This window comes from Castanea sativa, chromosome 4, assembly GCF_040712315.1.
Source record: "Castanea sativa cultivar Marrone di Chiusa Pesio chromosome 4, ASM4071231v1".
Lineage (NCBI taxonomy): Eukaryota > Viridiplantae > Streptophyta > Magnoliopsida > Fagales > Fagaceae > Castanea > Castanea sativa.
In genome coordinates this window covers 16,874,170-16,886,559 of record NC_134016.1, presented here as the reverse complement: position 1 = coordinate 16,886,559, position 12,390 = coordinate 16,874,170, and the positions used below count along the sequence as shown (strand labels likewise).

The following is a 12,390-nucleotide window of genomic DNA, read 5'->3' as shown; positions in this document are numbered from 1 at the left end:
GCTAGGATCAATATGATTTAATTCAAATTCTTAGCCTAGACCGAAAGGAAAAGGTGGTAAGAAGAGGAATTAAAATACCAAACAGTTGGACAAGCTATTTGCCCTAGTAGTTGCCAAAAGGAAATTATACTCAAAAGTATGACCAAAAGGAACATGTTTCCGTTTTGGTAAAGCTAAGTTTTGTCCATGATTGTTTTCTAGATGGAGATTTACATGTTTTACTTTTTAAAGAGAAAGTTTTCATCCTTTGGTATTGTATGTTTTTGGCACTTATGTCTAGATCTTATTAATCTAAATGATATTCAAGATTGGTGAAAGATGGGCTTTTAGAACCATTATCTTGTTAAATTCCCAATCTATGAATTCTATTTAGATGATAATATGATCTAGGGTTCCTTTATTGTAAAGGAATATAGTTTCAATGACTTCTTTAAGTCAATGCATACATAAAGGAGGAATAAGACTCTTTTAGAAATAGTAAAGTACATGATAAGTATTTCAATTTCCTTATTTCTTTTGGAGATACACTCTATGTATTACTATACATTTTCTAAAATTGATTTCAAAAGTTTGTTCCTAAGACATTTGTCAAATTGTGGATTAGGTAAAAACCTAGTATATGATACTTCCACTTTTGGGGATGTCCAAGACTTGTGCTAGAAAGGAAGTCTAACAAAATGAAATCAAAAGGTAGAAAAATGTGTGTTGTTTATGTTGGGTATCCAAAAGGAATTTCAAAAGATTGTTTTGGTATTCATAAAGAAGATGACTATGTGAATAATCTTAAAGCTATACATAGAATCGTTCTAGAAGAAAAATGTCAGAATTTGTTGTAAGACAACTATGAAATACATTTAGAAATGAGATGGTTGTATTAGATACAGCACAAGGAATTATTCTAGATATATAGCTAATACACCGATACAATATCGTAGTGGGAGGATTACCAATTATCAAATAAATTCATACTTTTGGAATAAACTTTTGAAGTCATTCCACAAGGATATGAATTTGATCCTCGGTCCTACGTTGAGGCAATAGATGATATAAATATGGATTACTGGATCAAGGTTATGTAAATAGAATTAGATTCTATTTAAAGTCTAGAACTTGTAGAGGAGCCTAATGGCATTAAGCCTATTGTTCTTAAATAGGTCTACAAGAAAAATTGAGATTGATAGATTTGAAGGTGCAAACCTTCAAAGTCAAGACTAATGGTGAAAATATTTATTCAGAACGAAATGGTTCGACTATGAAAAGATTTTTTCACCATTAGTCAAGTTTGACTTTATCTAGATTCTCTTATCCATTATATTTCATTTGAATGAAATATGGCAATGGATATCAAGAAAGCTTCTTTTAGTAGCAATCTTGAGGAAGACATCTATATGATGTAACTGGACTTGTACATAGCAAAGAAACGGTAGTATTTAGATTGCAAGTTCCTTAAATTTCATTTAAGGATTAAAGCAAGCATCTAAATCATAAAATATTATCTTTGATCAAGAAATCAAATTGTTTGATCTTGATCAAATATTAAAAGGCCTTATGTGTGTATAGCTATATAGAATAATAAATTTCTTAATGTATGTTGATGACATTCTAATCATTTAGAATGATGTTGATTTATTGTCATCAATGTGTTTTTGGTTGTCTAGTCCAGTTTGATATAAAGTACTTGGGAAAGACTGGTCACATCCTAAGAATTAAACTTTGTTATAATTCAGAAATTAGGATGTTGGGTCTATCTCAAACTGCTTAAATAGATTAGATTCTAGCCAAGTATAGCATATAATACTTCAAGAAAGGATTCTTTCTTTTTAAGTTTGAAGTTCCTTTATATGGGATTGTGGTCCTAAGACATATAAAGGAAGAGCATATTAAGACGGTTCCTTATACCAAAAAGATAGGAAGTCTTTATGCTATGCTACATGCTAGGCTAAATATCTATTTTACGGTGGGCATAGTAAGCAAATATCAATTGAATCAAAGATCATTTAATTTAGTGGGAGTAAAGCATATACTCAAATATCTTATGGGAATAAGGTGTTATATGCTTGTCCACAGAAGTGAAATTTTGATCATTACTGGATGTGCAAATACTGATTTGTAGTTTGATTGTGATTCATGAAGTTGGACTTCAAGATATGTGTTAACTCTAGGTGGTGAAGATACACATTAAGTGTAAATGATATCTTCTCATTAGAGAGATATGAGTACATGAGAAATAGTAGTAGTAGAAAAGATAATTTATGCAATAAATTTGGCTATAACTTGTTTCCACGCCTTGGCTTAGAGTGATTATGAATTACTCTAAAGGGAAATAAGTGTCAGATATATGATAAATTGTCTTTGAGGGCAAGTGGGAGATTGTTGGGTTTATGCCCTAAAACCCAATTTATTGGCATGTATTTAATAATTAAATTGTTTAATTATATGAGACTATCTATAAATGAACTAAGACATTATCATAGTCCATGAGATGCATTGTATGTGATTTATGTGAAAAGTCACAGAAGATATAAATCACAAGTTCTTTGTAAACTCAGAAGTTTAGTTCGTAGTCGGTGATGAAATTGGGCGTTTCATCTGCGAAGATTATAACATATCAACTAAGATGATTTGTCTTGATCATGGAAGTGGAGACTTCTAGTTGGTATGTTGATATGTTTTAAGAGTTAAGACTTATTGAACTGGACCGCTGTGAGATTTATTATTCTCCTAACGACTGTCAAATGAATAATAAATCTCACGACTTCTATTTACATCAACTCTAAATCCTGAGAGAATAATGGACCTGATCATGAGATGTTGTTGCTTTGATATATCAGGAGTGAGATCTATTAGTTACGGTCAAAACCTCAGTATGTTGGGCATCCGCATTTAGTGTTGATGGAACATATATTCTCAAGATGGAATTCATAGTCTCTTAATGGAGATACAAAATATTCCCTTGAGATAAGTTTAATGGGTTTAGTTATTCAGAGTGTTGGGCCCAACCACTTTAGTAAGGAGTTACTAAAGTATATATTTATGAAATTGGATTTCATAAATATATGACGAATAACATAAAGGATTAAACCGGCTACTCAAGGATTAAGATGTAGTAATCTTCAAAGTGGCAGTCTATATTAATGATTTTGGATTACTACGAATATTTTAATGAAGGGGTTGCATGCATAATAAAGTCTTGGGATATAATTTATTAATAAGGTCTAGAGTGCAATTATATTTATATAGTGGTATTAAATATAATTAATGGTAACTTTGGGCTTGTCAAGAGTTGACGAAAAAAACCCAAGGCCCATTGGAGCTAGTGTCTTATTGGTCCCTTTTGGTCCCACTCCAAGCCACACACTAAAGCCCAATTGGAAAGGCCTAATAGGCCAGCCCAATTAGATAATCAGTTAGTTATAAATGGAGAAACATACAGAATTTTTATTAGATGAAATTAGAAAAGAAAAAGAAACGGTGTGTGAGAGAGTGTGAGACACACTTTCATTCTCCCCTTGAAAAACTGATTGAGAGACCACACATCTTGGGCGTAAAGTGGAATTGGAGTGAAGATTAAAAGTGTTCCCAAGTGCTTCTAATATTTGTTTTGAATTTCTCCACACCAAGGTACGCTATCTTGTTCTTAAATTCTGAAATTTACATAGTGCATATTATCAATCATGAATGAAATAGATCCTTGTTTGTTGCTTCCGCTGTGGGTTTTGCATGAGATGCAAAACTAGAATTTTTCCTTCAATATACACTTAGATTAAACTATAGTAGAAATTTTATCTTGTATAAAAAATAATAATAATAATTAGTTTAGTGTCACATCCACGTAAACTAATTTTATATTTTGGTTGTAAATCACATAAGTAATTTTCATTTAAGAGAAAACGACAGTGGTTAAATTGACATCATATTGAATGATAAGAAACCAAATTGACACAATTAAAAAGTTACACCGATATAGACCAATTTTTATTTTATTTTTAATGTAAATGCTGGAAACCAAATAAATGAAATTTATTCAAATAAAAAAAAAACAATAATAATAATAATATAAAATAAAAAGAAAAAGAAAAAATAAAAAGTAACGCGGAGTTTGGGCGACCGTTGCAACGTGCGTTGTGGCACAGGTAGCGTGGAACCCAAACAGCCATATAATACAAAACAGCCAATTCACTCACTCTCTAAAAGCTGTTACGGGTTAGACTAAAATCCCTAATTGCACGCTCGCACAGATCGGTAATGGCACACATTGCGTTATCTACTTCAGCTTCAGCTTCAGCTACGCTACTCTTACCCTTCAATCGTAAGCTGCTATCTCTTTCTCTCTAAACATTGGCTTCTTAGAAAAATGAAACATTTCAGAAATTTTATGTATGGATAATAACATGTTTACTTGTCTCAGAATGATAACCAATAAAAAAAAAAATGGCACATATAGCTAAACACTAGCTTCACTACTCTTAAGGTTTGTGGAATTTCAGGAGGAGCAAAGCAATGGACCAACAAGCTATTTCCTGTATTTCCAAAAAGATACGGGACCGGTTTCTCGTTATTTCCGAACAAAGGAGTTCGATTCGTTGGTTCGGGTGTGACGGTAGGGAATGGAGGTGTTGTGGAGATTTCTGAAGGTGAAAAAGCTCCGAGGTCTTATGTTTGGCAAGACAACAAGGTTGCCCCCCCTTGTGTTAAATTACTGTTGCAATTGAAGTGTGTCTCATTTGTAAAGCTTTGTCTATTGTATTTGTTATTACAACATGATGCTATATCTAATAAATTTCCGATTCTCCCTAAAGCTTAAAGCTATTAGGAACTCGTGAATTTAGTCCGTTGGAAACACCAAGAACTGTCTGTTGAGTTGCAAGACTCTTGGCAACTATTCACCAAATTTATATGTATATATATTTATTGGTAATTATGCTCGCACTCGACATTTGCTAGTGGAGGAAGTGCCATTTGAGCTAGAGCTCAATGGCTTTACATACATTTATATAATAATGCATTCTTAAATTACTTTGTTATCAGTGTTGGATGACTTCCTTGTGCTTAAATTGAAGTTGACCATGCTTTATGCTGCTGCATCAAATTTATTGTGTTTTACACTGTAGAAATGGTGAAGAAATATCTTAAACTTGGTGGTTATGTGTTATAATTTTTAAAGCCTCACCTTGGTTTGGGTCTCTTCACCTAATACCTTATTGTTTTGGGTTGGATGTTCAAACTTCAAACACGGTATCAGAGCCTAGCTTCTACATATTCCTGGTTGGAGAGTGCCACATTCAGTTTGGGCCTCTCCAACTAACCTTATGCTTTTGGGTTGGATATGCTAACATTAGTAACAAAAATGTTTTGCTTACAGAAGCCAAGGGTTTGTATCCTAGGTGGTGGATTTGGAGGCTTATATACTGCTTTGAGACTAGAATCACTTGTGTGGCCTGATGACAAAAAACCTCAGGTAATTTTTGATTAAAAACAAACAAATAATTTAATCACTTGATTTGTTTGCCTTAGCTAGTGGCAGAGGTGCCCTTTTAGCTTGGGCATTTTGTGAATTTTTTTTTCATAGCAATATTTTCACTATTCAATTTGTTATGTATCACCTTTGAAATGCATTGGATATGGGACTAGGTGCTTCTTGTCGACCAGTCTGAACGTTTTGTTTTTAAGCCAATGTTGTATGAGCTTCTATCTGGAGGTACGTCGTTCTTTGGCTTAAATCACATTTATGTTCTCCTAATCCATCTAAATGATCTTATAAAAGTAGGGGAAAAAGTAAGTATCTCTTTGTATGCAGAAGTAGATGCGTGGGAAATAGCTCCTCGTTTCTTGGATTTGCTGGCAAACACCAGTGTGCAGTTTTTTCAAGACAGGGTAAAACTATTGCATCCAGCCGATCATTTCGGAATGAATGGGCCCTCCAGATCTAGTTGTGGAGGAATTGTGCATCTTGAAAGTGGCCTCCGTATTGAATATGACTGGTATAGTGCTCATTATTGACACACCTCTTTAGAGTTTCTACTCTTTTTTTTTATTTTTAATTAGTCTTTCTTACTCATTTTTCCTTTCTGTTCCATCAAAGATATATAATGATAGGTGCTGCTCATTGTCATAATCTTTAATTTATACTTAAAATATGTAAAAGGCCAGGACCTGTTGGTTTTTTAGTTTTAGAGCTCCCTAAGTGATCTTAGAGAAGAGGTTCCTTCTTGCCTCTGTAATACATGGGGTGTAGGAATTGATTACTTCTGGGTATGATGCAGTGTAAGGAAGTCCTTATATGTACCAAAAGAACATGCAAATGAAAAACCTTGTATCAATATAAAGAATTTGTTTTCAACAGTCAGATGTCCCTATTATTAGCATGATCTAGATTGGCTTTGTTCTCATGGCTCTAATGTAAAGGTTGCTTGGCCCTACTGATTTGACTTTTCTTTCTTTTTAATTATTGGTCTTTTACCCTGGACAGCCAGGTTGGTTCTTGCCTTGGGAGCTGAATCGAAACTTGATTTTGTACCAGGAGCATTAGAGTTTGCATTGCCATTCTCCACCCTGGAGGATGCACACGTGAGTGCTTGACTGAAAATATTTTTTTTCATTCTATGTTATCTTTTGATAGACAATGAGTTTTCTATGTTGCAACAAATTAGTGTTCCCTGCCTTCACATGATAATATTCTTGCAATGCAGAAGGTTGACAATAAGCTGAGAACACTAGAGAGGACGAACTTTGGTAAGGGCTCTCCAATTCGTGTGGCTGTTGTTGGTTGTGGTTACGCCGGGGTTGAGTTAGCTGCCACAGTAGCAGAGAGACTGCAGGATGGAGGGATTGTGCAAGCAATTAATGTGGATACCACAATCTGCCCAACTGCCCCACCTGGGAATAGAGAAGCTGCCTTAAAAGTAAGTTGTCTGGAATTTGGATTTCATGTTTCTTGAAAGATTATTTGTGTATCGCTGAACAACAGCTTCAGAGTAATCCTTTTAGCTATATTAATAGATGAATTTATTTGTTTATAGAATTTAGTAATGCGAACTTGGTGAAATGTTTAGTACTTGGAATTTGAAACCCAACTCCCAAGAATCCTAGCTTCAGTATGTGACTTAACTTTTTTCTTTCAAGTCTTTCGCAGAGTAGATTTTGTTGTTCTTCTCTAAGAAAGTTCCAATTTTTGTTGCAACTTTCTCATTATAATTATTGAGAGTAAAATTATATATCTGCCCTGACAGCACCTTCTTTTTGGCTGTTGGTGCTAGGTTCTTTCATCTAGGAAAGTTCAACTACTATTGGGTTATTTTGTCCGCTCTATTCAGAGAGTGGGCAATGCAGAAGCTTCAGAAAAGCTGACTGACAGTGGAGCAGTTCCAGGTATTGCTGCAGAACATGATCATGAGAAATATATATTGGAACTTCAACCTGCTGAAAGGGGATTTCAAAGGCAAATCATCGAGGCGGATCTAGTATTATGGACTGTTGGATCTAAACCTCTTCTTCCTCTGCTAAAACCTGGTGACAAGCCTCATGAGCTTCCCCTAAATGCTCAAGGACAAGCAGAAACAGATGAAACACTTCGTGTTAAGGGCCACCCTCGCATATTTGCACTTGGTGACTCTTCTTCTTTAAGAGACTCAAATGGAAAGCTTCTTCCAGCCACTGCACAGGTGTAATATGTAATTTATCTTCTTATATCCTGTTCTTATAGGTTACTAAGGATTACGGGCTAAAATTATCAGACCTGTTCATCAATATATACATTATTCTTTTTTGTGGTAAAGTTAATTTTATTATCTGACGACTTGTTTCCATACACTTTGCAGGTTGCATTTCAGCAAGCAGACTTTGCTGGTTGGAATCTATGGGCAGCTATCAATGACCGTCCTCTTTTGCCATTTAGGTTGGAAACTCATACACTTGCTAGTATCTTACTGACAACCCAATAGGGGATTAATAAAGCCAAATTAAAACCCGTTTTAAACCCTAGACTCATTGACTTGACCTTCAAAATCATTTAACACTTTTCTCATTCAAATGTTGTATGTGAATTCCACTCAAGAAAATCTTTAAGATGCCAAACTTGAAATTACAGATTTTCTTCTTCCTTGTCTGCATCAAGTTTCAGCCTAAAAACTACTTTAAACAGCCTAGGCTTTGTCTTGCCTGTAATCCTTAATTCTACTTTCCATTCCATACACTGCCCTAGCCCATTGATATTATTTGTGAGCAGCTTTCAATCTTTACTATTAGGGGTTTTCTATAGCATCTAGCAAGTAAATATTGGTTGAGCTACTAAAGTTCCCATTGTGATGTTTGCCTCGCAAATGGTTTATTCATTTGGCTTGTTAGTTTAGCCATAATGTTCCCTAAGACAACATGACTTTTAGAGATGTTGAGGCCCAAGCCCATTATATTATTGATCAAGGTTGATTGTATTATCTTAGTTCAAGTTCATTGTACTTGGAATCCAAATCCTACATAAGTGCAAGTATTCTTAACTATGTCATCAATATTGTAAGTCTAGTGTTAGTCTTTTAAAAAATTCATTGTAATAAATAGAGCTGATTATTAAAGATGTAGCTGTTTGAGGCTATTTGTTGTAGATGTTGGCCTCTAAGGCTGAACCACATTAATTTTATATGATATTTCTCTTTCTTGTTTGATGTAAACATAAAGAGTTCAGGAGAAACAAGATTAAATACCAAAAGAATTCAATAATTGTGGTCTCGGATGTGGGACTTTCTTGATACTTTTAATAGGATGCTTCATCTATGATTGAGTGTTAGTATTAAGGTTCTTTCGGTTAGAAAATTGTTGGTTCAGTTTTAATTAAGTTTTACTAGATTCCAGATTTTCTGGAAAGGGCTGTCAAAGTTGCTCAAAAGGCCCATGAGTCTTATTTTATGTTTTCAGTCCTTTTTTCTATTGATTTCAAAGTTCTTAGGTACTTTTTCTTTGTGATTAGAGTCCTTGTCATTTTAGGACTATTTTAGTTAGGAGTCCTAGTCCTTCTAGGAAAGGATTTTGCAATAGCCAATATAAAGACTTTATTGTAGGCAATAACATTGATAGGGAGAATGAATTTAATAAAATATTGGCAGCTTATTTTAAGCTTTGAGGATGTGATTACCTAGGATTTATTTTACTTTGTCTCTTGTTCTATTCATTATTTTAATCCAAACAACCATCAAACTCATTCGAGATCTCATCAAAAACCGTAATTTAGTGCTGAATTTCTAAAGATCCTACCTCAAAATTGGTATCAAAACTCATTATGGCTTCTGTCCTGCGTCATTCTTCTATTTTCTTCTTCCTAATTTTTTTGTCTCACCTTTTCTACCATGATATCAGAGCTAGATCTTTGTGGCCTCCACTAACCCCTAGACTTAGGTTTCCTCTCACCACTGCTGCTAGCCACTCCTATAGGGGTTGAGTCAACTTTTTCCATTTTTTTCTTTTTCCCCCCCTAATAATGACAAAATGATAACTATAGATGTCTATAGTTGTTTAGTTCACTTCCACGACTAACTTATGGTTGGTGCATTTAATCAATCAAACAGTTTATTTCAATGACTTGAAATGCATTTGTGTGGTTATAGTCTAGATTATGGTTTTGGGTTCTGGTTGTATGTTTCAATTCAAGATCACCTCTCTCTCTGTTGGGCTTGGTGGCAGGCACCACATATCCTTGCACATCTAGCATCTCTTAACATTTTATGTGATTATATAGTAATTTTATGTGATTATGTTGAGCTTCTTGGTTGTATTATTACTCTCAATGGCATTACATAGGCTATGTTAGATACCCTTCTATACAAAGAGATGGTGGGTGAAAACCTTCGATCAGTTGTATGTAACCTGCCCATTTGGCTACCAGGTTCCAGAATTTAGGTGAGATGATGACTCTGGGGAGTAATGATGCTGCTATTTCACCAAGTTTTATAGAGGGGCTAACCTTAGAAGGTCCTATTGGTCATACTGGTAAACTTCTTTGCAGCGCGCCCTTATGTTCCCATTTTCTCTTTACTTTCTGTAATTATTTATAGTCATGGATCTCAATTTTTTGCAGCAAGGAAAATAGCATACTTGATCAGATTACCTACAGATGAGCATAGGCTTAAAGTGGGTATCAGCTGGCTTACAAAATCTGCTATAAATTCAGTTTCATCGCTGCAAAGCACCCTAAGTAAGGTTCTCTCAGGCTCATAGACATTCCTTGTCTATCTTGTAGAACATGGTTAATCAGCTCTTCCAGTTGTACAGTATTGTTTTTCTTCTTTTTTTGATGTAATGACTTTTAAAATTCCATATGATTTCGAGAAAGAGGGACACAAATAGTCACGGAATGGATACTATCTCTGGCTAACAGTAGTGGGTCAGACAATTTGATTAATGTGTTTTATCTATAGAGTTTTCTTAAGTCAGACGAATGAAATATCAATATTTCCTAAATCTTGCATTGCAGCCTATTAAAATGAAACAAATAACGTTCTTTCCTTGAGTTAGAAGAAATATATGATATGAAGTGTACTTTCTGTCCTTTTTGTTCTCTCTTTGAAGTTATGATGTGCGATCCATGAATTATATAAGCTTGGTGTTAAATGTCAATGACGCTACCTCAAAAAACACCGCTTTTTACTGGAAAAATTGGGGGTTGGGGGTAATTCGTAGGTTCAAGATAGGTTACCAGTTAAAAAAAATACTGTCAAGTAAGAATTGGAACATGATCCTTACTGGTTGCAACATCGAAACTCATCATTTATTGGAAAGAATACGTAAAAGGGTTTTCTAAGACAGTTGGCCTTGCCAAATTTATGGTGCGTGTATATTTACATGGCATGAGTCATAAAGCGTACGCGTAGCCTAGGTACTCCCAAGTCTCAAATGCATGATAAATATTAAAAATTCAGGTTTGGCCCCCTAGCATCGGCTTTCTATCAACTTAAACAAATTGATCAAATTAAGTCCAAGTGACTAATTAGTCGACTACAATTCAGCAAGGACAAAACAATATCACAGCTAACCACAACTCACACAACCAAACATACGCTGTCTTTATAAAGAGAATCTTAATGGGGAAGATTCTCTAAGCCTTAGCCTAGCAAATCAATCCATTATGAAAATAGTTTCAATACAAAAACAACTTACAAAAACCCTCTAGTTCAATGGAGATGTTCTTGTATCTGAGGTCCCTGCTCTTGTTAGGAATATGTTGTACTCACTTCTGTTCAATAGTTTTAGGTTTCGCAACTCAAGACACCAACCGCCAATTTAATCTCTTGGATACTTCAAGGCCACTTGAAGGTTTGGGATTGTCTCTATGGTTTCCAGCACTATTCCAATACACACAAGGGAATCGAGAGTGTTTGGTTGGGTTCTCCTCTCAAAGGGTAAGTCAATTTAGAGAGGGTGAAGGTATGGAGGCTACAAAGATTTGTCTCTAAAGGGAATTTGGTACTCTTAGCTTTCTCGGTATTTTTAGGACTTAACTAAATAATATCCTAAGCGACGCATAAACTACTTTACAATTTCATTTGAAATCATTTTATATATATTAAGACCTATATATAATACTTGTTTTTGTTGTATAATATTTATGTTTGCCCACAGTATTGTTGAATACTTTGAAACTTAATTTTCTTAATTCATATTTTATTTTTAAAAAATTGTATAACACTATAAGACTATAATAGATTATAATATTTACCGTTAAAAATAGATTTTATTTTTTAAATGGATTAAATGATTTTAAAATCTTTACATACGAATTTAAAGCATAAAATGAGATTTTATCAGAATTTAATTGTCTTTAGTTGGGATTCCATATCCTTTAAAATAAGATTAAAAAAAAGCGAAAAATTCTTAGAAATCATCATCGATCTTTATTTTTATCACTATGGCTCATACTACACGAAATAGAAATAATAAATTTACAAAGAAACCTACAAATTATGAGTTCTAACATAGAGTAAAAAAAAATAGCTAACTTCATAAATAATCAATTAGAATTTTTCTTTTTCTTTAGTTCTAAAACAAAATACATTTATGACTTTCCCAAACCAAAATCTCAAACATCCAAATACTCAAAGCGAATCACAACCTTTACAAAATCCACAAGGTCCGACTATAACATCAAAACCATAAGCTACCGTCACTAATTAAAAACCCAAGCCCCTTTCCTTGGTCAAAATCTACTCATACAGGATAGGATCAAATGGTACTGCAATGTTGGAATTATGTAGGTGTCGTTGAAGAGTTGGAGGTAAATCGTATTGTTTTCTGTCTTAGTGTATTTGAAATGGGATGGCATAAAGCCAAGGGCTGTGGGCATGTATATAGAAAGGAGTAGAAGTTAGAAGGGTGAATGAAAATGCAAAGAGTTTTTTGTGTGTGAGA

General features: G+C 34.2%; 1 protein-coding gene across 1 annotated transcript; it reads left to right on the top strand.

The window, feature by feature from the left end:
• Positions 1-4,164: 4,164 nt before the first annotated feature.
• Positions 4,165-10,360, top strand: LOC142630499 (alternative NAD(P)H-ubiquinone oxidoreductase C1, chloroplastic/mitochondrial). Its single transcript, XM_075804496.1, has 11 exons — positions 4,165-4,309; positions 4,488-4,675; positions 5,363-5,458; positions 5,632-5,698; positions 5,798-5,981; positions 6,474-6,567; positions 6,690-6,902; positions 7,257-7,661; positions 7,818-7,894; positions 9,872-9,975; positions 10,064-10,360. Exons 1-11 carry the CDS (start codon positions 4,246-4,248, stop codon positions 10,201-10,203), a joined length of 1,632 nt encoding a protein of 543 aa, XP_075660611.1. The 5' UTR covers positions 4,165-4,245; the 3' UTR covers positions 10,204-10,360.
• Positions 10,361-12,390: the final 2,030 nt, after the last annotated feature.

Excerpts from the sequence above, each read along its gene's own strand:
- LOC142630499 (XM_075804496.1), top strand. The coding sequence starts at position 4,246 with ATGGCACACATTGCGTTATCTACTTCAGCTTCAGCTTCAGCTACGCTA. Across the intron at positions 7,895-9,871 it reads CGTCCTCTTTTGCCATTTAG|GTTCCAGAATTTAGGTGAGA; the intron begins GTTGGAAACTCA and ends TTTGGCTACCAG. Across the intron at positions 9,976-10,063 it reads AGGTCCTATTGGTCATACTG|CAAGGAAAATAGCATACTTG; the intron begins GTAAACTTCTTT and ends AATTTTTTGCAG.